This window comes from Heterodontus francisci, chromosome 34, assembly GCF_036365525.1.
Source record: "Heterodontus francisci isolate sHetFra1 chromosome 34, sHetFra1.hap1, whole genome shotgun sequence".
In the NCBI taxonomy this organism is placed as follows: Eukaryota; Metazoa; Chordata; class Chondrichthyes; order Heterodontiformes; family Heterodontidae; genus Heterodontus; species Heterodontus francisci.
Genome location: NC_090404.1, coordinates 8,813,182 through 8,837,056, shown reverse-complemented (window position 1 = coordinate 8,837,056; position 23,875 = coordinate 8,813,182). Strand labels below are relative to the sequence as shown.

The 23,875-nt window shown below is 46.2% G+C and overlaps 1 protein-coding gene across 5 annotated transcripts; it reads left to right on the top strand.

The window, feature by feature from the left end:
- The first annotated feature begins 556 nt into the window (after window positions 1-556).
- LOC137349004 (zinc finger protein 256-like) lies at window positions 557-22,216 on the top strand. 5 transcript variants are annotated; one of them, XM_068014258.1, is made up of 3 exons: window positions 557-661; window positions 873-1,060; window positions 18,126-22,216. In XM_068014258.1, the coding sequence occupies exon 3, from the start codon at window positions 18,550-18,552 to the stop codon at window positions 19,663-19,665; it is 1,116 nt and encodes a 371-aa protein (XP_067870359.1). In that variant the 5' UTR covers window positions 557-661; window positions 873-1,060; window positions 18,126-18,549; the 3' UTR covers window positions 19,666-22,216. The 5 variants fall into 5 exon arrangements, with proteins under 5 accessions (XP_067870359.1, XP_067870358.1, XP_067870357.1 ...); XM_068014257.1 differs by having other exon boundaries at window positions 557-692; XM_068014256.1 differs by having other exon boundaries at window positions 557-732.
- The last annotated feature ends 1,659 nt before the right edge of the window (window positions 22,217-23,875 follow it).

The following is a 23,875-nucleotide window of genomic DNA, read 5'->3' as shown; positions in this document are numbered from 1 at the left end:
TCCAAAGTCAGTGCACTGGAATACTCTCACTCGAGTGTGTGTGTATATCAGTGCTTTTCCAGTTACACTGATATTTGAATCTTTTTCGCAGACAAAGCAGGCAAACATTTTTCCTTCCACAGTCAAAAGCCGATGATATTCAGATTATGAGTAATTCAGTGTCTGTCAAATCTTGACATGATGTTTGGTTTGAGTTTCCCGTCTGCAAATCGTCCCCTCCTAATTCCCTGTAAAAGGAGTTTACAAAAGTCATTATTGTCAGTACAGGATAGAAATTCTGAACAGACAATTCTAGTTTCTGTGGAATATTTTTCCCTCCACTGTTACCCCAAAGCTGTAAATCCCCTTCCCACACACTCTCCCTCCTCCCTGTGCTGAAATCCAAAGGCAGAGCACCATTTCTTTCCTCCACTGCCAGTTTTCTCCCTCCCTCTACTCTGACTGGGTTCAGTTCTCCAGCCCCTGTGTGCAGAATGAGAATCAAATCAATGAGTGAATGATTTTCTCTCCTGGTGACTGGGACCCTGAAGCTCCGCCCACTCTGTGTCGTCACCAAGATGGCCGGGCATGCGCTCTGTTGGCCGCTCAACCAAGATGGCGGCCATTATTCTGGGCCTGTTCCCGGGAAAAATCCCCGGAGCTGCAAACACGGGACCTGGAGGTTTTTATTCGGGGCTTGCGGCCTACACCAGGTGTTTACGGAGCCTCTCCACCCTCCCGCCGGCTCCATCGGTCTGCCCCGCTGCATATGCGACTCACAAGCTCCTCCCCATTGCGCCAAAGGAATATATTAATTACAATAATTGATTTGATGTGAAATAGTTTATTTTATAAATTGAATCCTGTTTCTCTCATTGTTTTTCCCAACTCAGATTCATGGCCTCATTTGTTTTCTTCCTCTGAGCCCCTGAACTCCCTCTGACAGGGTCATGTTACCGAGAGCTGATTGATTGTCCTGGGAAGCAACAGGAAGAAGCTCAGAGGCCGGAGGGCCAAGGGAGCAGCGGCTTCTGGAAGCAATCGCGGCCTTTGAGAGCTGCAACCTGAGGCTGTCAGTCAGGTGAGTCAGTGTGAACCCCTGGTAAACTATTTATCATTTCAAAGTGAAATCAATGTTTCTTTTATCAACAAAACACTTCAACATTTGTCAGTATTTTGTTTTCCTGGAATTCCTATTTAGAGTTTCAGACACTTCAGTGCCAAGTGGACCAGGTGTTTAAAGGTCACTCATTTCCCTGTCGCTGTCAGTTAAAGAGACAGAGATTGATTTCCCCCTCATTATGAATCTATTTGTGATATTTAGAGGGATAAAGTCTCACCTTTCCGCACATTAGTTCAAGAAGCATTCTTTCTGTTAGCAGTGGGTTACATTCCGTACTGGGGGAGTTGCCTGGTGGCTTTAGCCTTTAAAATTCTGAACCTTTTGTTCAATTCCCTCCATGGCCTCTCCCCTTCCTATCTCTGCGAGCTCCCACAACCCTCTTAATTCAGACTGTTTTCAGTGTCAGAAGAGTTAGTAAGCACTTACCTTCCAGGAGAGCAGCGGACCTGTGGGAGGAAAACGGAGGGGATACCAGTTAAATAAAGGCCGGGGATCATGGCCTACAGCATTTACCTTCCAGAAGAGCAGTGGAACTGCAGGGGGAACACTGAGTGGGGAACAGTTAAATAAAGGCTGAGGATCGCAGCCTACAGCACTTAACTTCAGTGAGAGCAGTGGACAGGAGTGGACCTGCAGGAGGAACATGGACTGGAGAGCAGTTACTTAAATGCAGAGGAGGAGACCCTGAGTGCATCTCACTCTCCAACAGGTATTCAGTTCTGAATACTGTTGAGAGTGATGCTTCATCTGGGGAGTGCAACCAGAGCCAAGTCCATGGCACCACCAGCTGCACAAGCCGGGTACAGGGAAGACTGGAAGAGCCATAGTGATAGGTTATTCAATAGTCAGGGGAACAGACAGGCATTTCTGTGGCCACAGATGTGAATCCAGGATGGTGTGTTGCCTCCCTGGTGCCAGGGTCAAAGAAGTCACTGAGCAGCTGCAGAGCATCTTGAAGGGGGAGGGTGAACAGCCAGCAGTCATTGTCCACGTCGGAACCAATGACATAGGTCGAAAGAGGGATGTGGTCCTGCAGTCAGAGTTGAGGGAGCTAGGTAAGAAATTAGCAAGCAGGACCTCAAAAGTAGCAATCTCCGGATTACTCACAATGCCACGTGCAAGTAAGTGCAGGAATAGGAGGATAAGACAGATGAATGCGTGGCTGGAAAGATGGTGCAGGAGGGAGGGATTTAGCTTCCTGGGACATTGGGAGTGGCTCTGGAGGAGATGGGACCTGTACAGGCCGGACGGGTTGCTCCTGAATAGAGCCAGGACTGAGTTCCTTGTGGGACATTTTGCTAGTGCTGTTGGAGAGGGTTTAAACTAGTTTGACAGGGGGATGGGGACCTGAGGGTAGACTCAGCTGGGACAAAATCAGAAATTAAAATGGAAGGCAGAAAATTAATGGATGAGTCTGGAAGACAGCGGAAGCAAAGGTTAGAAAATAAAGAGTTTGGCAGTGCTCAAGGGTATCTGCTTCAATGCAAGAAGTATAGCAAATAAATTAAAATAAAAACAAGAAATGCTGCAACCACTCAGCAGGTCTGGCAGCATCTGTGGAAAGAGAAGCAGAGTTAACGTTTCGGGTCGGTGACCCTTCTTCGGAACTGACAAATATTACAAATGTTACAGGTTATAAGCAAGTGAGGTGGGGGTGGGGCAAGAGATAACAAAGGAGAAGGTGCAGATTGGACAAGGCCACAGCGCTGACCAAAAGGTCATGGAGCAAAGGCAAACAATATGTTAATGGTGTGTTGAAAGACAAAGCATTAGTACAGAATAGGTGTTAACGGACTGAATATTGAACAGCAGCAAGTGCAAACATGAAAAAAAACAGTGCGTAAGCAAACTGAACAAACTAAGATGAAATGAAATAAATGCAAAAAAAGGTTGTAAAAAATGTAAAAAAGAAAAAAGAAAAAGCAACTAAAAATGAAAGTAAAATGGGGGGCTGTCATGCTCTGAAATTATTGAACTCAATGTTCAGTCCGGCAGGCTGTAGTGTGCCTAATCGGTAGATGAGATGCTGTTCCTCGAGCTTGCGTTGATGTTCACTGGAACACTGCAGCAATCCCAGGACAGAGATGTGAGTTTGAGAGCAGGGGGGAGTGTTGAAATGGCAAGCAACCAGAAGCTCAGGGTCCTGCTTGCGGACCGAGCGGAGGTGTTCCGCAAAACGGTCACCCAGTCTGCGCTTGGTCTCCCTAATGTAGAGGAGACCACATTGTGAGCAGCGAATACAGTATACTACATTGAAAGAAGTACAAGTAAATCGCTGCTTCACCTGAAAGGAGTGTTTGGGGCCTGGGATAGTGAGGAGAGAGGAGGTAAATGGGCAGGTATTACACCTCCTGCGATTGCAGGGGAAGGTGCCATGGGATGGGAACGAGGTCGTGGGGGTAATGGAGGAGTGGACCAGGGTGTCGCGGAGGGAACGATCCCTTCGGAATGCTGACAGGGGAAGGGAGGGAAAGATGTGTTTGATAGTGGCATCACGCTGGAGGTGGTGGAAATGGCAGAGGATGATCCTTTGGATATGGAGGCTGATGGGGTGGAAAGTGAGGACAAGGGGAACCCTGTCACGGTTCTGGGAGGGAGGGGCAGGGTTCAGGGCAGAGGTACGGGAAATGGGCCGGACACGGTTGAGGGCCCTGTCAACAACAGTGGGGGGGGACTCCTCGGTTGAGGAAAAAGGAAGTCGTACCAGAATCACTGTCATGGAAGGTAGCATCATCAGAGCAGATGTGTCGAAGATGGAGAAACTGGGAGAATGGAATGGAGTCCTTACAGGAGGTAGGATGTGAAGAAGTGTAGTCGAGGTAGCTGTGGGAGTCGGTGGGCTTATAATGGATATTAGTAGACAACCTATCCCCAGAGATGGAGACAGAGAAGTCGAGGAAGGGAAGGGAAGTGTCAGAGATGGACCATGTAAAGGTGAGAGAAGGGTGGAAATTGGAAGCAAAGTTGATAAAGTTTTCCAGTTCGGGGCGGGAGCAGGAAACAGCACCGATACAGTCATCAATGTACCGGGAAAAGAGTTGGGGGAGGGGGCCTGAGTAGGACTGGAACAAAGAATGCTCGACATATCCCACAAAAAGACAGGCATAACTAGGACCCATGCGGGTACCCATAGCGACACCTTTTACTTGAAGGAAGTGCGTGGAGTTGAAGGAGAAGTTGTTCAATGTGAGAACAAGTTCAGCCAGGCGGAGGAGGGTGGTGGTGGATGGGGACTGGTTGGGCCTCTGTTCCAGGAAGAAGTGGAGAGCCCTCAAACCATCCTGATGGGGGATGGAGGTATAGAGCGATTGGACGTCCATAGTGAAGAGGAGGTGGTTGGGACCAGGAAACTGGAAATTGTCAAAATAACGTAGGGCGTCAGAAGAGTCACGGATGTAGGTGGGAAGAGACTGGACCAGCGGAGAAAAGATAGAGTCAAGATAGGAAGAAATAAGCTCAGTGGGGCAGAAGCAGGCTGACACAATGGGTCTGCCGGGACAATCCTGTTTGTGGATTTTGGGAAGGAGGTAGAAGCGGGCTGTCCGGGGTTGCGGGACTATGAGGTTGGAAGCAAATAAATTAGATGAGCTGGGGGCACAGATAGAGACGTGGCAGTGTGATATATCTATTGCAGAAACATGGCATAAGGAGGGACAGGAATGGCAGCTCAGTGTTCCAGGTTAAAGGGTTTTTAGATGTGACAGGGAGGGGGATAAGAAAGGAGTTGGAGTGGCAATTTTGGTGAAAGAAACAATTACAGCTGTGAGCAGGGATGATATGTTGGAAGGTTCATCAAATGAGGCCATCTTGATTGAGCTAAGGAACAAAAAAGGGCAATCACACTACTGGGAGTGTACTCTCAGACCCCCAAAGAGTCAGAGGGAGATATAAGCAGATATGGAGGCAAATCTCTGAGGTACAAAAACAATATGGCACTCATAGTAGAGGATTTTAAGTACCCCAATATTAACTGGGATAGTTTTCGGTGTAAAAGTAATTGGGGGAGCTGAATTCTTGAAGTGCATCTGGGAGAACTTTTTTGGTCAGGATGTAGCAAGTCCAAAAGGAAAGGGTACAGTTTTTTAGACTTAGTTTTAGGAAATGAAGATGGGCAGGTGGAAGGATTGGCAGTGGGAGAGCATTTTGGTGGTAGTGATCATAATTCAGTCAGTTTTAACATAGTTATGGAAATGGACAAAGATAGAACAGGAGTTAGAGTTCTCAACTGGGGCAAGGCCAATTTTAGTAAACTGAGGAGTGATTTAGCAAAAGTGTACTGAAAACAGCTACTTGAAGATAAATTAGTGTCAGAGCAGTGGGAGACGTTCAAAGAAAACGTTCCCACAAAGAAAAAGGGTGAGGCGGCCAAATCTCGAGCCCCATGGATGTCATGGAGCCTACAGGGTAAGATAAGGCAGAAAAGGAAAGTTTATGTCCGACACCAAGAACTCAATACTACAGAAAGGAAAGAGGAGTATAGAAAGTGAAGGGATGAAATCAAAAAGGAAATTGGGAAAGCAAAGAGAGGGCACGAACAAATATTGGCGATCAAAATCAAGGTGTACCAAAGATGTTTTATCAATACATTAGGAGTAAGAGCATGACTAAGGAGAGTAGGGCCCATAAAAGACCAAAAAGGTAAACTATGAGTAGGGGCAGAAGATGTTGGTATGCTTCTTAATGAATACTTTGTGTTTGTCTTACAAAAGAGGGGGACGATGCAGATATAGTAGTGAAGGAAGACGAGTGTAATGCATATTAAAAAAAACTTTCTATGATTCCATGAATGGCGAATTTTTTTTATTTGTTTGTGGGATGTGGATGTCGCTGGCTAGGCCAGCATTTATTGCCCATCCCTGATTTCCCTTGAGAAGGTGGTGGTGAGCTGCCTTCTTGAACTGCTGCAGTCCTTGGGGTGTAGGTACACCCGCAGTGCTGTTAGGAAGGGAGTTCTAGGATTTTGACCCAGCGACAGTGAAGGAATGGATACAGTTCCAAGTCAGGACACTGTGTGGCTTGGAGAGGAACTTGCAGGTGGTGGTGTTCCCATGCATCTGCTGCCCTTGTCCTTCTAGGTGATAGAGGTTGTGGGTTTGGAAGGTGCTGTCGAAGGAGCTTTGGTAAGTTGCTGCAGTGCATCTTATAGATGGTACACAATGCTGCCAGTGAACATTGGTCGTGGGGGTGGGGGGTTGCCAATCAAGCGGGCTGCTTTGGCCTGGATGGTGTCAAGCCTTTTGAGTGTTGTTGGAGCTGCTCCCATCCAGGCAGGTGGAGAGTATTCCATCACCCTGCTGACCTGTGCCTTGTAGATGGTGGGCAGGAACTGGGGAGACAGGAGGAATTGGTCTGATACAGACTTATCAATAAAGACTGTGTGTAGATTAGCCAATAGCACCATTATCACATAGTGCGGATGGTAAGAAATCGAACTTTGTCTTTCTTATTTGACAATTCCTAGGGTAGCAGATTCATATTGACTTCCCCAGATTCACACACAGATTTACTGAGAGTCAGACTTTAATGGCTGCCAAATTACCCACAATCCCTTGCAGCTCAGAAATCACTCTGTCTGTCACTGGTTGGCCGGGTGGATCACGCAGGCGCGAAGATCCTTGGGCTTGTTGTCCAGGTTGAGGCCAGAGAGTAGCCAGAAGCGGTGGCTAGTGAGAGTGGGGCAGCGCAGTGGTTAGCACCGCAGCCTCACAGCTCCAGCGACCTGGGTTCGATTCTGGGTACTGCCTGTGTGGAGTTTGCAAGTTCTCCCTGTGACTGCGTGGGTTTTCGCCGGGTGCTCCGGTTTCCTCCCACAGCCAAAGACTTGCAGGTTGATAGGTAAATTGGCCATTATAAATTGCCCCTAGTATAGATATTTAGTAGGGGAATTGAGGGAAGGTGGGGGATGTGAGAGGGTAATGGGATTAATGTCAGATTAGTATAAATGGGTGGTTGATGGTCAGCACAGACTCGATGGGCCGAAGGGCCTGTTTCAGTGCTGTATCTCTAAATAAAAATAAATAAATAAAATAAATTCTCATTGTTTAATATTCGGGCCTGGGGCGGCACTCAGTATTTGTAAACTCCGCTCCCCACCCCGGGGTTTCTTAAAAAAAAAGAAATGCTAGAAATATCCAGCAGGTCCGGCAGCATCTGTGGAGAGAGAAGCAGAGTTAACGTTTCAGGTCAGTGACCCTTCATCTTAACCCACTCCCGCCAGCGACCTCTCACCTTGCAGCTCACAATGCCCAAGTAATTGACGGCAGCTGCTGACCAATAGGAGGAAGGAGCGGGGCTGGAGGCCCCCTATGGGATCCGTCCACTGGCGGGGGGGGGGGGTGGGGGGTGGGGGGGGGGGGGTGGGGGTCGCAAAATCTGCCCTTTGCTCCTTCCGAATTGTTGGAGGACCCAGCGCCGGCTCGGTCCTCCAGCCCCGGCTCTTCCTATTGATTCGGAACTTCCATCAATCAGCCACCTGGGTGGTGTGAGCTGAGCATGCGTGGCGGCAGGGTCTGAGGCTGAGAGCGCGGTTCTAGCAGGTGAGAGGGAGCCGGGTTAATAAAGCCCGGGGCTCGAAGGCTGCAGAGACACCGAGTGCGGAGCCAGGAGCCAATCTAAACAGCAAGATCTCAAGAAACAAGATCAACCCCCAGCTTCGGTTTACACCGCTTTCCTCCAGCCCGAATCGCCACAAAGAGCCGAGAGCAGAAACTGTTCCGGTCCCTGATCTGGACCCCAGGGTATTTGAATCGAGCTCTAATTGTAATGGAGAACATGGTGAAAGCATCAAATGGAAAAAAGCTTTGTAAAGAAGCGGTGGATGCCATGGCAACCATATTGGAGATGGCAGCATCTGAGACCAGTGAATCCATGGTGACATGAATCACAGGAAACAAAACAAGAAGCTGCACTTGATGAGGAGGATGATAATGAAAAATCAAAACTTACTGAGAGACAGGGAGCATCTCTTACTGGAGGAGAAATGGAGGGGACTGGTCAGGGAGCATCTCTAAATGGAGGGTCTGGTCAGGGAGCATCTCTAAATGGAGGGGACTGGTCAGGGAGCATCTCTAAATGGAGAGGTGAGGGAGCACCTGCAAATGGAGAAGAAATGGAGACATGTCAGGGAGCGACCATCACCAAAACTGGGAGATATTACAATGGACAGAGTGTTGAAGGAGGGAGAGAGAGCATATAAACCTGGACACAGTCATCACCTTGAGGGGAGGAGAGGGAGGGGAACCAGTGAGTGTAGAACTGAACCCAGACAGAATCAGCACCTTCAGGAGAAAAGGCGACCAAAGGAAAAATGTTGCAGATCGTGCAATGAGTTTGGATTTCAGCCCAGGAAAGAGGGATTTACTGCTTTGGGGGAACAAGAGAGGAAAAATGTTCCATTAAAAACTAGAATTGTCTTCCTGAATTTCTATTCTGGACTTAGTGATACCCTGTAAATTGAGTTTACAAAAGTTATTAGAAGAGGACAATTTGCAGACTCAAACTCAAACCAGCATCACATCAAGATCTGACAGAGTTACTAAGTTCATCAGGACCTGAATATTATTGATCTTCTGTTCTGTCTGTGGGAAAAGATTTCAAACATCAGTGTGACTGTAAATGCACCAAGATACACACACCCGAGTGAGAGTGTTCCAGTGAACTGACTGGAAAGAGCTTTAACCAGTTACACGGTTTGAAAAATATTGCACCATTCACAGTGGGGAGAAACCTTATGTGTGTTGTGTGTGTGTGGACGAGGCTTGAACTGATCATTCAACCTGGAGAGACACAAGGACACCCGCACCATGGAGAAACCCTGGAAATGTGGAGACTGTGGGAAAGGATTCAATTATCCATACCAGCTGGAAACTCATCAACACAGTCACACTGGGGAGAGGCCATTCACCTGCTCCGTGTTTGGGAAGGGATTCACTCAGTTAAACAATCTGCTGAAACACATTCGGCACATTCACATGTGACAGCAGGGGTTGGATTCTGCTGTTATTGCTGCTGTTAATCACATCCAGAACTGACAGTGAGAATTAGTTTCTGCTGATGTTAATATTTGGGATAGATTTGAAATAAATCAATTGTTTCAAACATATTGTTGTAGATTTTTGTCTTTGGCATCACCTGGCTGCAGCTCAGAAAGGACAATCTGGGGGGAGGATCGTACGGCAGGAACAGAACTTCAGCCTGGACACAGTCCTTCAGGATCACACTGAGAGGGACATACAGCACTTTGGTCTTTCTCATCTCTCTTCACTGACAGCAAAGTCCCTGTGTGGGTTAGTCCTGAGGAATGTAAGAAATGTGTCCCAGTCACTCTCTTCCATGGTTCAGAGCTCCTGGGCATGGAACAGAAGGCTCCTTTACAACTGTGTTTAGAGTCAGAAAGAACAACGGTGAATTCGGGAAGCGTGCTGTCAAATCAGAGATTGGTGTAAAACTGTGCACTGTTCCTGACTGAAAGTGAAGTAGTGATCTGTCCCACAGACTAGTCAAGTAATAGCCTGACACAGTCATACTCACAGAATCCTACCTTACAATGTCTCAGACATGGCCATCACTATCCCCGGGTACGTCCTGCTCCACTGACAGGACAGAGGTGGTGACACAGTGGTATACGGTGGGGAGGGACTTGCCCTGGGAGTCCTCAACATCGACTCCGGACCCTATGAAGTCTCGTGGCGTCAGGTCAAACATGGGCAAGGAATCCCCCTGCTGATTACCACCTACCGCCCTCCCTCGGCTGATGAATCATTACTCCTCCATGTTGAACAGCACTTGGAGGAAGCAGTGAGGGTGGCAAGGGGGCAGAATGTGGAAAATTGCCCAAATATTAGAAGGTGAGGATTTGTGACCAGAGTATCATCGACCTTTGAACATGGAAGCAAAAAGCACCACTTGCAGTGGGGAAAAACCTGTACACGTGTTGTGTGTGTGTGGTCGAAGCTTCAGTCGATCATCTGGTCTGTCGAAACACAAGTGCTGTCATACTGAGTAGAAAACGTGGAAATGTGGGGACTGTGAGGATTCAATTACTCTTTTGAGTTGGAAAGTCATCGATGCATTCACCCCGGGGAGAGGCCGTTCACTTGTTCCGTGTGTGGGAAGGAGTTCACTCATTTCTCTGCCCTGCTGAGGCATCAGCGGGTTCACACTGATGAGAGAGAGTTTAAATGTTCTGACCATGAGAAGAGTTATAAATGTCCTTCAGCACTGACGGAGCACCAGCGCATTCACACTGGGCATGCACCGTTCAGCTGTTCTCAGTGTGGGAAGAAGTTCAGGGGATCATCCAGCCTGCTGCAACACCGAGTTCACACTGGGGAGAGACCTTGGATTGTGGGAAGTGCTATAAACATTTCGGGGATCTAACGTGCCATCAACGTGTTCACACTGACGAGAGACCGTTCAGGTGCTCTCACTGTGGGACTGGGTTCAGGCGATCATCTCAACTCACTGCACACCAACCAGCACATTCACACTGGGGAAAGGCCGTTCACCTGCTCTGTGTGTGGGAAGGGATTCACTCGTTCATCCAATCTGCTGAGACACCAAGTTCACAAGTAACAGCAGGGGTTGGATTCTGCTGTTCATCACTTCCAGGACTGAACCATGTTCATTGAGGTCTGTTGCTTCCAATGTTAATAAACTCCAGCCTAGTTATTGGGGCTAATATTCTGCATAAATGACAAATATATCAACTATGTGTTAAACACACAATGTGTCGAGTATTTTGAATATCTGTAAGGCATGTCAGCTGCTTTTGAAGTGCTGTCCCTATTGTATTACTGCAGCAATTTGTGCACAGCAAGATTCCACCAACTGCAATGGGACAAGTGGCGAATTAATCAACTTTTTATGGTGGTGTTGGTTGAAGCACGAATGTTGGTCCCACTGCACCGGGGGAATTCCCCGGTGGACAGTATGTGGAGTTGGTGAGGTCTCTTGAGCTGTCGAGCTGCAGTGTCACTTGAAGAACCGCTGTCTGGGATCTTTCCTCATAATTCATTGATTCCCAGCTGAAGTATTTCTGCAATAAAATAGTAAACTCTGAATATCAATCCCAAATTAAACTTTGGGGCAAAATCTACAACTTTAAATGGAGAAAGAAAATTCTTCATATCGCACCTTTCACACCCTCAGAACATCCCAAAGTGATAAATGGCATGACTTTGAAAAGTGCAGAGCAGAGAGACCTTGATGTCCTTATACACAAATCCTTAAAGGTGGCAGGGCAACGTGATAAGGTGATTAAAAAGCATCTGGGTTACTTGGGTATAAAAATAGAAGAACAGAATAAAAGCAAAAACAAATCATGCTAGGACTTCATAAATCACTAGTTAGGCCTCAGTTGGATATTGTGGACAATTCAGGACACCACGCTTCAGGAAAGATGTAAAGGCCTTAGAAAAGCTACAGAGGAGATTTACCAGTGATGAGGGACTTCAGCTATCAGGAGAGTTTGGAAAAGTTAGGCCTGTTCTCCTTGCAACAGAGAAGGTTAAGAGGTAACCAAATAGAGGTTTTCAAGATAATGAAAAGCTTTAATAGAGTAGATAGAGGAAACCTATTCCCTCTACCGAGCGGGTCAATAACCAGAGTCATAGATTCAAAATCATTGATCTAGAGGGGGAATGAGGAGAAATGTTTCCACTCTGAGAGTTGTCAGGATCTGGAACGCTCTACCTGAAAAGATGGTAGAAACTGATTATATAAATCACTTTAAACAGGGAGTTGGACAGGTACTCGAGGATGAGGAACTAACAATGCCATGGATAAAAAAAACAGGGGTGTTGGACCAAGCACAACTGCTGTTTCAGGGAGCTGGCACAAACATGGAGGGCCGAATGGCCGCCTCCTGTGCTGTCAGTTCCTATGAATCTATGTTGTTTATCATGGATCATTACATTATTGTAAATAATTAAACATGATTATCATGGATCATTATACGATTATAACTCATCATTTATGATGTTTATCATGGATTATTGTATGATGTTAACTGAACTGATGTTTCTGTGAAGACTGAACAATTGGGGGACGGTTAGATTCTCAGGACATTTGGAATCTGTGTTCCTGTAAACAAGGTCATTGCTGACAGAAAAAAAGAGAAAGGATTACATTCTGATGTGCAGAGAATGATCTGTTCTCTCCATGTATTTGGTTAAAATTGTGAGCAAGGTTGTGCTGGTCTGAACTATGATAAAAGACTGGGAATACACAAGAGAAGCTTAAAGACAAGATGAGGGGGAATAACAGGGGTCAGAGGGTTGAGCTCATTCTCCAAATATGAGAAGCAAAACATGGCAACTGGTCTGAACAGAGGGATTATTGAAAGCGTAGTGGGAGAGTGAATTGTGCCGTTGGACAAGCGGAGCAGTGGAAGGTCCGGATCATCAATCCAGATTAAACAGCTGGTTCTGTGATATTAGGACGGAGGACAGGAAGCACAAAGGCGTCATTCAGGTTTCCGGACCCAGATCCGGCTTCGGGGGTCGAAGTGTTGCTGGAGATATTGGGAACTGTTGTTTTCGGCCCCTGTCACAAACTCTGTTCCCTTGCCACCAACACCATCTCTTTCCCTGGCAACTGTGTGAGACTGAACCAGACTGTTTGCAACCTTAGTGTCATATTTGACCCTGAGATAAGGTTCTGACCACAAATCCAAGCCATCACTAAAACTTTTTGTTACCTCTAAACTTGACTATTGCAATGCACTTCTGGTCAGCCTCTCGCATTCTGCCCTCAGTAAAGTCAAGATCATCCAAACTTCTGCTATCCATATCCTAACTTGCACCAAATTCCTTTCACCCATCACCCCTGGTTTATAAGGCCTGTGTTCTCAGCACTTTGCCGAATGGCTGTGAAAAGTGTGTGACTTACAGCTACCAGGAAAAGAAGCTCAATAATTTCCATCTTCGCTATTTGCGGCGCATTTAAGGGTATATCCTGGCAAGGCAAAATCACAAATATGGCAGTCCTCTCAAAGACAGAGCTCCCAAGCGTGTTGGTACTAAGGCTTTCTATAGGTATATCAGGAATAAAAGAATGACGAGAGTTAGATTAGGGCCAATCAAGGATAGTAGTGGGAAGTTGTGTGTGGAATCAGAGGAGATAGGGGAAGCGTTAAATGAATAATTTGCGTCAGTATTTAGGGTAGAGAAAGAAAATGTTGTCGAGGAGAATACTGAGATTCAGGCTACTAGGCTAGATGGGATTGAGGTTCACAAGGAGGAGGTGTTATCAATTTTGGAAAGTGTGAAAATAGATAAGTCCCCTGGGCCAGATGGGATTTATCCTAGGATTCTCTGGGAAGCTAGGGAGGAGATTGCAGAGCCTTTGTCCTTGATCTTTATGTCGTCATTGTCGACAGGAATAGTGCCGGAAGACTGGAGGATAGCAAATGTTGTCCCCTTGTTCAAGAAGGGGAGTAGAGACAGCCCTGGTAATTATAGACCTGTGAGCCTTACTTCGGTTGTGGGTAAAATGTTGGAAAAGGTTATAAGAGACAGGATTTATAATCATCTTGAAAAGAATAAGTTCATTAGCGATAGTCAGCACGGTTTTGTGACGGGTAGGTCGTGCCTCACAAACCTTATTGAGTTTTTCGAGAAGGTGACCAAACAGGTGGATGAGGGTAAAGCAGTGGATGTGGTGTATATGGATTTCAGTAAGGCGTTTGATAAGGTTCCCCATGGTAGGCTATTGCAGAAAATACGGAAGTATGGGGTTGAAGGTGATTTAGAGTTTTGGTACAGAAATTGGCTAGCTGAAAGAAGACAGAGGGTGGTGGTTGATGGCAAATGTTCATCCTGGAGTTTAGTTACTAGTAGTGTACCGCAAGGATCTGTTTTGGGGCCACTGCTGTTTGTCATTTTTATAAATGACCTGGATGACGGTGTAGAAGGGTGGGTTAGTAAATTTGCGGATGACACTAAGGTCGGTGGAGTTGTGGATAGTGCCGAAGGATGTTGTAGGGTACAGAGGGACATAGACAGGCTGCAGAGCTGGGCTGAGAGATGGCAAATGGAGTTTAATGCGGAAAAGTGCGAGGTGATTCACTTTGGAAGGAGTAACAGGAATGCAGCGTACTGGGCTAATGGGAAGATTCTTGGTAGTGTAGATGAGCAGAGAGATCTTGGTGTCCAGGTGCATAAATCCCTGAAGGTTGCTACCCAGGTTAATAGGGCTGTTAAGAAGGCTGTTAGCTTTTATTAGTAAGGGGATCGAGTTTCGGAGCCACGAGGTCATGCTGCAGCTGTACAAAACTCTGGTGAGACCGCACCTGGAGTATTGCGTGCAGTTCTGGTCACCGCATTATAGGAAGGATGTGGAAGCTATGGAAAGGGTGCAGAGGAGATTTACTAGGATGTTGCCTGGTATGGAGGGAAGGTCTTACGAGGAAAGGCTGAGGGACTTGAGGTTGTTTTCGTTGGAGAGAAGGAGGGGGAGAGGTGACTTAATAGAGACATATAAGATAATCAGAGGGTTGGATAGGGTGGATAGTGAGAGTCTTTTTCCTCGGATGGTGATGGCAAACACGAGGGGACATAGCTTTAAGTTGAGGGGTGATAGATATAGGACAGATGTCAGAGGTAGTTTCTTTACTCAGAGAGTAGGGGCGTGGAACGCCCTGCCTGCAACAGTAGTAGACTCGCCAACTTTAAGGGCATTTAAGTGGCCATTGGATAGACATATGGATGAAAATGGAATAGTGTAGGTCAGATGGTTTCACAGGTCGGCGCAACATCGAGGGCCGAAGGGCCTGTACTGCGCTGTAATGTTCTAATTCTAATTCTAAAAGAGATAGCTTCGGTGAATTGGACACACCTGCAGGATGGAAGACGGTTGCATATCCAAGGACCTTCTGTTTGGTGAGGTAGCCGGGGCCAGACGATCAGAGGGGCACACAAAGCTATGCTTCAAGGATGCTTGCAAGCATGACATTAAGGCCCTAAATGTCAACTATCGCACCTGGAAGTCATGAGCTGGCGAAAGAGGGAAATGGAAACACATCCTGTGAACTGGTGTGCACCACCACAACGACCAGTTGCTACAGCAGCTTGGCAACAGGTGCCAATGTCAAAATCAACAACTCACAGTGTCACTTGGCAGCTTCATGTATAGCACTTGTGGCAGAACCTGCCTCTCAAGGCCTTCACAACTATCAGCAAAGGTGCACCAAGCGAAGACACCCCACCTAAATGGATTGTTTGCTGCATGTCCATCATTTTTCATAGATGGAAGGATGCCAACCAATAACCCCTGTGCACACTCACTCACATTGGTTTCCAGTTAAACAACTCTTCGATTTTAACATTCTCATCCTTGATTTTAAATCCCTTGCCTCTCTCTGTAATCTCCTCCAGCTCCATAACCATCCGAGGTATCTGCACTCTAATTCTGGCTTCTTGATCCCTGATTTAATTGCTCCACCATTGGTGGGCGTACTTTCAGCTGCCTGGGCCCCAAGTACTGGAATTATCTTCGTAAGCGTCTCTGCCTTTCCAACTCTCCTTTCTCATTCAAGCGCACCTTAAAACCTTTCTCTTTGACCAAAATTTTGATTATCTGCACTAATAATTCCTTATGTGGCTTGGTGTCATATTTTGGTTTATGGGGCTCCTGTGAAGCTCCTTGGGACGTTTTATTCTGTTGAATACAAGTTATCAGCCTTCCAATGGGCACATCACATTGCTAGGATGATTGGCGTCAGCTTCAGACCAATGGGAAGAGTGGGGTGGGGATGAAGGACTGAGCAGGCTGTTGGTCCTCCAACGAATCAGATAAAATGAGGGGCGGGGCTTTCAGCACAGAGTGGGCGGAGCTGAGCCCGGATTCCCCCTCCTTGGCTGAAACTCTGCATTATTTTGAAATCTGATTTCTCTCAAAACTACGGGAGAAAACTGGTCCTTTCTGTTGTGGATTTAAACTGATGAAATCCTGGGGGTGTGGAGCAAACATTTCAACCTTTGTTATTAAAATGGATTCATTCAGGATAGAGAGCACGGATTATTTGAGGGAATAACACAGTGCAGTGAGAAAGAAAATGCAGTCGATGTTGTGTAAATGAACTGTCAAAAGGTATTTGATAAGGTGCCAGACAGGAGGCTTGTTGATAAAATTAAAGCTCCGGTATGACTGGCCAGGTTCATTTTAGCTGGAATTTGCAGCAGGTGATGGACAGAGACGGTGCATTTACAGCTGGAGCCCAATACGCAGGCGCAGTGCTGGACTGTAGCTGGAACATGCGCAGTGCCACTTTGATCAGGGAAGTCAGTGTGTGGGAGACGCTTTTACAGCTGGTGAGAGTCGGCGGGGCGCAGGGGAGGAATGGAGCCGGTGGGTGGGCAGGGAGGCTTCAGAAACATCTGGTGTACGCCGCCAGCCCCGAATAAGAACCTCCAGGTCCCGCGTTTGCAGTTCCGAGGCGTTTTCCCGAACAGGCCCAAGTCAACGGCCGCCATCTTGGCTGAACGGGAGCAGAGCGCCATGCGTGAGCTTCCTGGTGACGACACAGAATGGGCGGGGCTTCAAGGTCCCAATGACCAGGAGAGAAAATCATTGACTCATTGATTTGATTCTCACTCTGCACAGAAGGGCTGGAGAACTGAACCCAGTCAGAGTAGAGGGAGGGAGAAAACTGGCAGCGGAGGAAAGAAATGGTGCGATGAGTTTCGATTTCTGCACAGGGAGGAGGGAGAGTGTGTAGGACGGGAATTTACAGCTTTAGGGGAACAAATGTTCCATAGAAACTAGAATTGTCTGTTCAGAATTTCTATCCTGTACTTACAGTGATGAATTTCGTTAACTCCTTTTACAGATATTAGAAGGGGAGGGTTTGCAGACATTGATTTTATTCTCACTCTGCACACAGGGGGTTTCCCACCACCTCTCCTGAAGGTGATGGTAAGTGTCAGGATTACTGTTTACATCCCACTGAATTGTAAGAAAAATTTGTGAAACTGATGAATTCAGTGTTGAGTCTGGCTGACAAATTGAAAGATGAGTTGTTGTTCCTCAAGCTTCTGTTGAGCTTCATTAGACCAGTGCAGGGTGGCTGAGGGCAGAGTGGGCACGGAACAGAGAATTAAGATGACCAGAAGCTCAGGGTCATGCTTGTGAACTGAATGGAGGTGTTCCACAATGCGGTCACCCAATCTGCATTTGGTCTCCTCACTGTAGAGGGGACTGCATCGTTAACAGTGAATACAGTATACTAAATTGAAAGTAATGTAAGAAAATCGCTGTTGCACCTTGAGGGAGTGTTTGGGGCCTTGTACAGTGAGAGGGAGAAGGTATGGGCAGGTGTTACCTCTCTTGTGCTTGGATGGGAAGGGGAAGGGGTGTTGGATGTGATATAGGTTTGGACCAGGATGTCGTGCAGGGAACAGTCCAACCAGAATGCTGAAAGGAGAGGGGAAGGTGTGTTTGTGGGTGGAATCACACTGGAGGTGGGGGAAATGATGAAGGATGATGCGTTCAATGTGGAGGCTGGTGGGTTAGAAGATGAGAACAAGGGGAATCCTATCATATGTTTGGGATACAGGGAAGGGTGGGAACAAAAGTGCAGGAAATGGAATTAAACAGGAAGGAGGAGGCTGGAGGGAGTGGCTATCTAAACCCTGGGGAATGTGGGCTTCAAACACACCGAGTGCAGCTCCAGGTCCCCATATAAAACAGAGAACAGTATCCAATTTACAAACACCCAGGGACAATAAATACAAGATAGTTAGTTATATATCCAACAGGAGAGATTTCTTTACTCTGAGAGTAGGTGGAATGTTGAACTCGATATCACAGGAAGTGGTTGAGGAAATGGCTTAGATACTTTCAAAAGAAAACTAGATGAGAATATGAGAGTAAAAGCAATAGAAAGATATACTGAAAGGCTGAGAGGAGGTAGATGGAATGGAAGACGCATGTGGGATAGAAACACCAATAAAGTCTAGTTTGGCTGAATGGCCTGTTTGTGTTTTGTATATTCTAAGTAATTCTGCGTAAACTCCTTTTACAGGGGATTAGAAGGGGAGGATTTGCAGACGGGAAGCTCAAGCCAAGCATCAGGTGAAGATCTGACAGTCACTCAATTCATCAGGACCTGAATATCATCAGCCTTTGAATGTGGAAGGAGAAATGTTTGTCTTTTCTGTCTGTGGGAAAAGATTTCAAACATCAGTGTGACTGGAAAAGCACCGAGATAGACACACCCGAGTGAATGTGTTCCAGGGCACTGACTGTGGAGAGAGCTTTAACCAGTTACACAAGCTGAAAAACATCGCACCATGCACAGCGGGGAGAAACCATACACGTGTTGTGTGTGTGGTTGAGGCTTCAACTGATCATCCAACCTGGAGAGACACAAAGACATTCGCACCACGGAGAAACCGTGGAAATGTGGGGATTGTGGGAAGGGATTCAATTACCCATCTGAACTGGAAATGCATCGACGCAGTCACACTGGGGAGAGGCCGTTTACCTGCTCTGTGTGTGGGAAAGGATTCACTCAGTCATCCACCCTCTATACACATCAACGAGTTCATACTGGAGAGAGGCCTTTCATCTGCCTTGAATGTGGGAAGGGATTTACTGTTTTATCAAACCTTCGGACACACCAGCGGGTTCACTCTGATAACAGACCGTTTAAATGTTCTGACTGTGAGAAGAGTTTTGAAAGCTTGAAGAATCTACTGACGCACCAACGCACTCACACTGGGGAGAGGCCGTTCACTTGCTCAGTGTGTGGGAAGGGATTCACACAGTCATCTAACCTGCTGACACACCAACTTGTTCACACTGATGAGAGACCTTTTCAATGTTACGACTGTGAGAAGACCTTCAAAAGTAAAAAGGATTTCCTGAATCACCAACGTACTCACACTGGGGAGAGGCCGTTCACCTGCTCAGTGTGTGGTAAGGGATTCACTCAGTCATCCACCCTCTATACACATCAGCGAGTTCATACTGGAGAGAGGCCATTCATCTGCCTTGAATGTGGGAAGGGATTTTATGCTTTACCACACCTCCGGACACACCAGCAGGTTCACTCCGATAAGAGGCCCTTTAAATGTTCTGACTGTGAAAAGCGATTTAAATGCAAAAACTATCTCCTGAAACACCAACGCACTCACACTGGGGAGAGGCCGTTCACCTGCTCCGAGTGTGGGAAGGGATTCACTCAGTCATCCACCCTGCAGATGCACCAACTTGTTCACACTGATAAAAGACCTTTGAAATGTTCTGACTGTGAGAAGAGATTTAAATGTAAAAATGATCTGATAAAACACCAACGTACTCACACTGGGGAGAGGCCGTTCAGTTGCACTGAATGTGGGCAGAAATTCACTGCTTCATCCTCCCTTCTGAAACACAAGCGAGTTCACACAGGGGAGAGACCATTCACCTGCTCTGAATGTGGGCAGAAATTCACTACTTCATCCTCCCTTCTGAAACACCAGCGAGTTCACTCAGGGGAGAGACCGTTCACCTGCTCTGCATGTGGGAAGAGATTCACTCAGTCAGGCAACCTGCTGAGACACCAGCGAGTTCACAAGTGACTACAGGGGTTGGATTCTGCTGTTAATCACTTCCAGAACTGAATCCTGTTTCCAGTTTGGTTTGCACAGGGCTCTGCACTAGGCCGCTAGCTTTTCATGGTCTATATCAATGATTTAGACTTAAATGTAGAGACCGTGATCAAGAAGTTTGCGAATGATACAAAAATTGGTCGTGTGGTTGATAGTCAAGAAGAAAGCTGTAAATTTCAGGAAGACATCAATGGACTGGTCAGGTGGGCAGAAAGTGGTGCAGTGGTTAGCACCGCACCCTCACAGCTCCAGGGACCTGGATTCAATTCTGGGTACTGCCTGTGCGGAGTTTGCAAGTTCTCCCTGTGACCGCGTCGGTTTTCGCCGGGTGCTCCGGTTTCCTCCCACAGCCAAAGACTTGCAGGTGATAGGTAAATTGGCCATTGTAAATTTCCCCTAGTGTAGGTAGGTGGTAGGGAATATGGGATTACTGTAGGGTTAGTATGAATGGGTGGTTCTTGGTTGGCACAGACTCGGTGGGCCGAAGGGCCTGTTTCAGTGCTGTCAAGATCCCTGAAGGTAGCAGGACAGGTGGATAAGATGGTTAAGAATGCATACAGGATACTTTCTTTTATTAGTCGAGGCTTAGAATGTAAGAGCAGCGAGTATTTCAGCATTTTCACAGAATCAGAATCACAGAATAATACAGTGCAGAAGAGGCCCTTCGGCCCATCGAGTCTGCACCGATACATTAAAATACCTGACCTGTCTACCTAATCCCATTTGCCAGCACTTGGCCCATGTTATGACGTGCCAAGTGCTCATCCAGGTACTTTTTAAAGGATGTGAGGCAACCTGCCTCTACCACCCTCCCAGGCAGTGCATTCCAGACCATCACCACCCTCTGGGTAAAAAAGTTCTTCCTCATTTTCTGTTGATGAAAGGTCACAGACCTGAAACATTGATTCTTTCTGCCTCCACAGATGCTGCCAGAATTGCTGACTATTTCTAGAATTTTCTGTTTTTATTACAAGAGAAGGGAGGTTATACTAAACCTGAATAAAACACCAGTTACACCACAGCGAGAGTATTGCATACAGTTCTGATAACCACATGATAGGATAGATGTGATCACACCAGAGAGGATACAGAGGAGATTTATGAGGATGTTGGCAGGAGTGGTGAATTTTAGCTATAAGGAGAGATTTGATAACCTGGGGTTGTTTTCTTTGGAACAGAGGAGGCTAAGGGGATTTAAATGAGGTGTATAAAATTATATAGAGCCAAGACAGAGTAGATAGGAGGAACCTATTTCCTTTAGCAGAGATGTTAATGACCAGGGGACATAGATTTAAAGTAATTTGTAGAAGGATTAGAGGGGAGTTGAGGAATTCTTTCACCAGAAGGTGCTGAGGGTCTGGAACTCACTGCCTGAAAGGGTGGTAGAGGCAGAAACCCTCATCACATTTAAAACAAAAATTGGATATGCACTTGAGTTTCTGTAACCTACAGGGCAATGGACCAAGAGCTGGAAAATGGGATTAGGCTGGATAGTTGTGTTTTGGCCAGCATAGAATGACCTCCTTCTGGCCGATACATTTTCTGTGTTTCTATATTGTGACATTTGGGGTTTGTTCTGCTGAATATAATAAACCCTATAACTGGGCAGGAGGTTTATATTCTGGATAGATTTGAAATAAATCAGCTTTGGTTTGGAACACATTGTGGTAAATTTTTGTCTTTCCACCTGAGTGTTCAGCATCACCTGGCTGGAGCTCAGAAAGGACAATCTGGGGGACAATCGTACGGCAGGAACAGAACTTCAGCCTGGACAGTCCTTCAGAGTGACACACGGCACTTTGGTCTTTCTCCTCTCTCTCTACTGACAGCAAAGACCCCATGTGGGTTGATCTTGAGGTGTGTAAGAAATGTGTCCCAGCCGCTCTCTTCCATGGTTCAGAGCTCCTAGGCACGGAACAGAAGGCTCCTATACAACTGTGTTTAACGTCACGAAGAACAACAGTGAATGCTGGAAACGTGCTGTCAAATCGGAGATTGGTGTAAAACTGTGATCTGTTCCTGACTGAAAGTGAAATGTTGGGAAGGCGGTAGCGTAGTGGTATTGTCACTGGACTAGTAACCCAGAGACCCAGGGTATTGCTCTGGGGACATGGGTTCAAAATCCTACCACAGCAGAAGGTGGAATTTGAATTCAATTAATAAAAAATCTGGAATTAAAAAGCTAGTCTAATGATGACCATGAAACCATTGTCGATTGCTGTAAAAACCCATCTGGTTCACTAATGTCCTTTAGGGAAGGAAATCTGCTGTCCTTACCTGGTCTGGCCTACATGTGACTCCAGACCCACAGCAATGTGGTTGACTCTTACATGCCCTCTGAAATGGCCTAGCAAGCCACTCAGTTGGCAGCTCACTGCCACCTTCTCAAGGGCAATTAGGGATAGGCAATAAATGCTGGCCTGGCCAGTGACGCCCACATCCCATGAATGAATTAAAAAAAAGTTTAAGTTTCCAATCTGAAAAAGGCTGTGGTAATTATTCTACAAAAGATTTAACATGTTCGTGTGTCAGTCCTGAGTCTATCATTTTAAGACAGGTTTTCACTCATTTAAAATATACCCATTTAAAATAAATAGATTAAAGTCTGCATTATCATAGCAGACTGAAGAGTTTACAGGACCCAGTTAACTGCTGGGACAGTCAACACAACACACATTTGCTCTCCTGATAATGAAGAACCTACAGTGTTTTTCCAGGAATTCCATTTTATTGATGAGTGTTGCATACCAGGATAAGTAAAAATAAACGACCTGGAACATCAACGAGGATGTGATCCCAACAGTAACTCTGGAATCACTCTCGTTGTGAAACCCCACCATTGGCCCTGCTGAAGGTTGTAGGCTCAAGGAGTGGGGCCTGCAGGAGTGAGCTGTTAGAAAACTGGGTTTCAGTATCCTGACAAATATATGGTGAGGAAACCTCACAATATTTAAGAAGTATTTAGATAAGCACTTGAAACACCATAGCATACTAGCCTACAGGCCAAGTGCTGAAAAATGGGATTAGAATAGTTAGGTGCTTAATGGCCGGCACAGACACAATGGGCCGAAGGGCCTGTTTCTGTGCTGTATAACTCTATGACTCAGAGGAATCCTTATTAAGGAAATGTCTGGGGTTTTACCTGCCAGTGTAGGTCTAGGGATGAATGATTCCTGACTCTCTGAACTGTTTTACATTGAACGCAGTTTGTATCAAGATGAATTCAGGAGAATAGGGACAAATGTCACCCACAATTAAGGGAGTCAAAAGCAGCTATTGGAGAAGCTGAGAGATGGTGCTTAATTGTATTAATAGTAGTTTCCAGCCAAATCAGGAGTCAGAGACATAGTAACATAGAGTTACAGAGAATTACAGCGAGTACATAGAGTTACATTGAAACGACAGCAGTGATTCTCAAAAGTGTTCGAGTTGAAGGACCCCTTTTAATCACAGACCTCACACCTAAATTACACTATAAACTCCCATACATTTACATTTCTGAATGTAAAGTTCATCAGTGTCCTGTTAAAGGGATTTGCAGGAAGGTTGTCCAAGGGTGTCCGATATAGTGAACATTGATGAGATTGATGTGAAAACTTTTATCCTCCCTTCAGCAAAAATGTAACCTGACAGGAAATAGCCACTGAGTCTCATTGTAAAATTAATTAAACAATGAAAATGATACATGTGAGTGTAGATTCAGCTTTGTATCACCTCCCAGTGGGACTGCCCTGTTCTGTCGGTGCTGGGTCAGGCCCTGTCTAGTTCCACCAGCCCCGATAACATGGGCCATCTCAACATTCATGTGTGACTATACAAACGAATATATGAATTAGGAGCAGGAGTAGGCCACTCGGCCCTTCGAGCCTGCTCCGCCATTCAATAAGTCCATGGCTGAACTGATAACTCCACATTTCCACCTACCCCCGATAACCTTCCACCCTCTTGCTTATCAAGAATCTATCTACCTCTGCCTTAGAAATCTTCAAAGACTCTGCTTCCACCGCCTTTTAAGAGAGAATTCCAAAGACTCATGACCCTCAAAGAAAAAAATTCTCCTCATCTCTGTCTTAAATGGGCGACCCCTTATTTTTAAACAGTGACCCCGAGTTCTAGATTCTCCCACAAGGGGAAACATCCTTTCTACGTCCACCATGTCAAGACTCCTCAGGATCTTACA

Coding starts and splice junctions, on each gene's coding strand:
- LOC137349004 (XM_068014258.1), top strand. CDS start 18,550: ATGCATCGACGCAGTCACACTGGGGAGAGGCCGTTTACCTGCTCTGTG.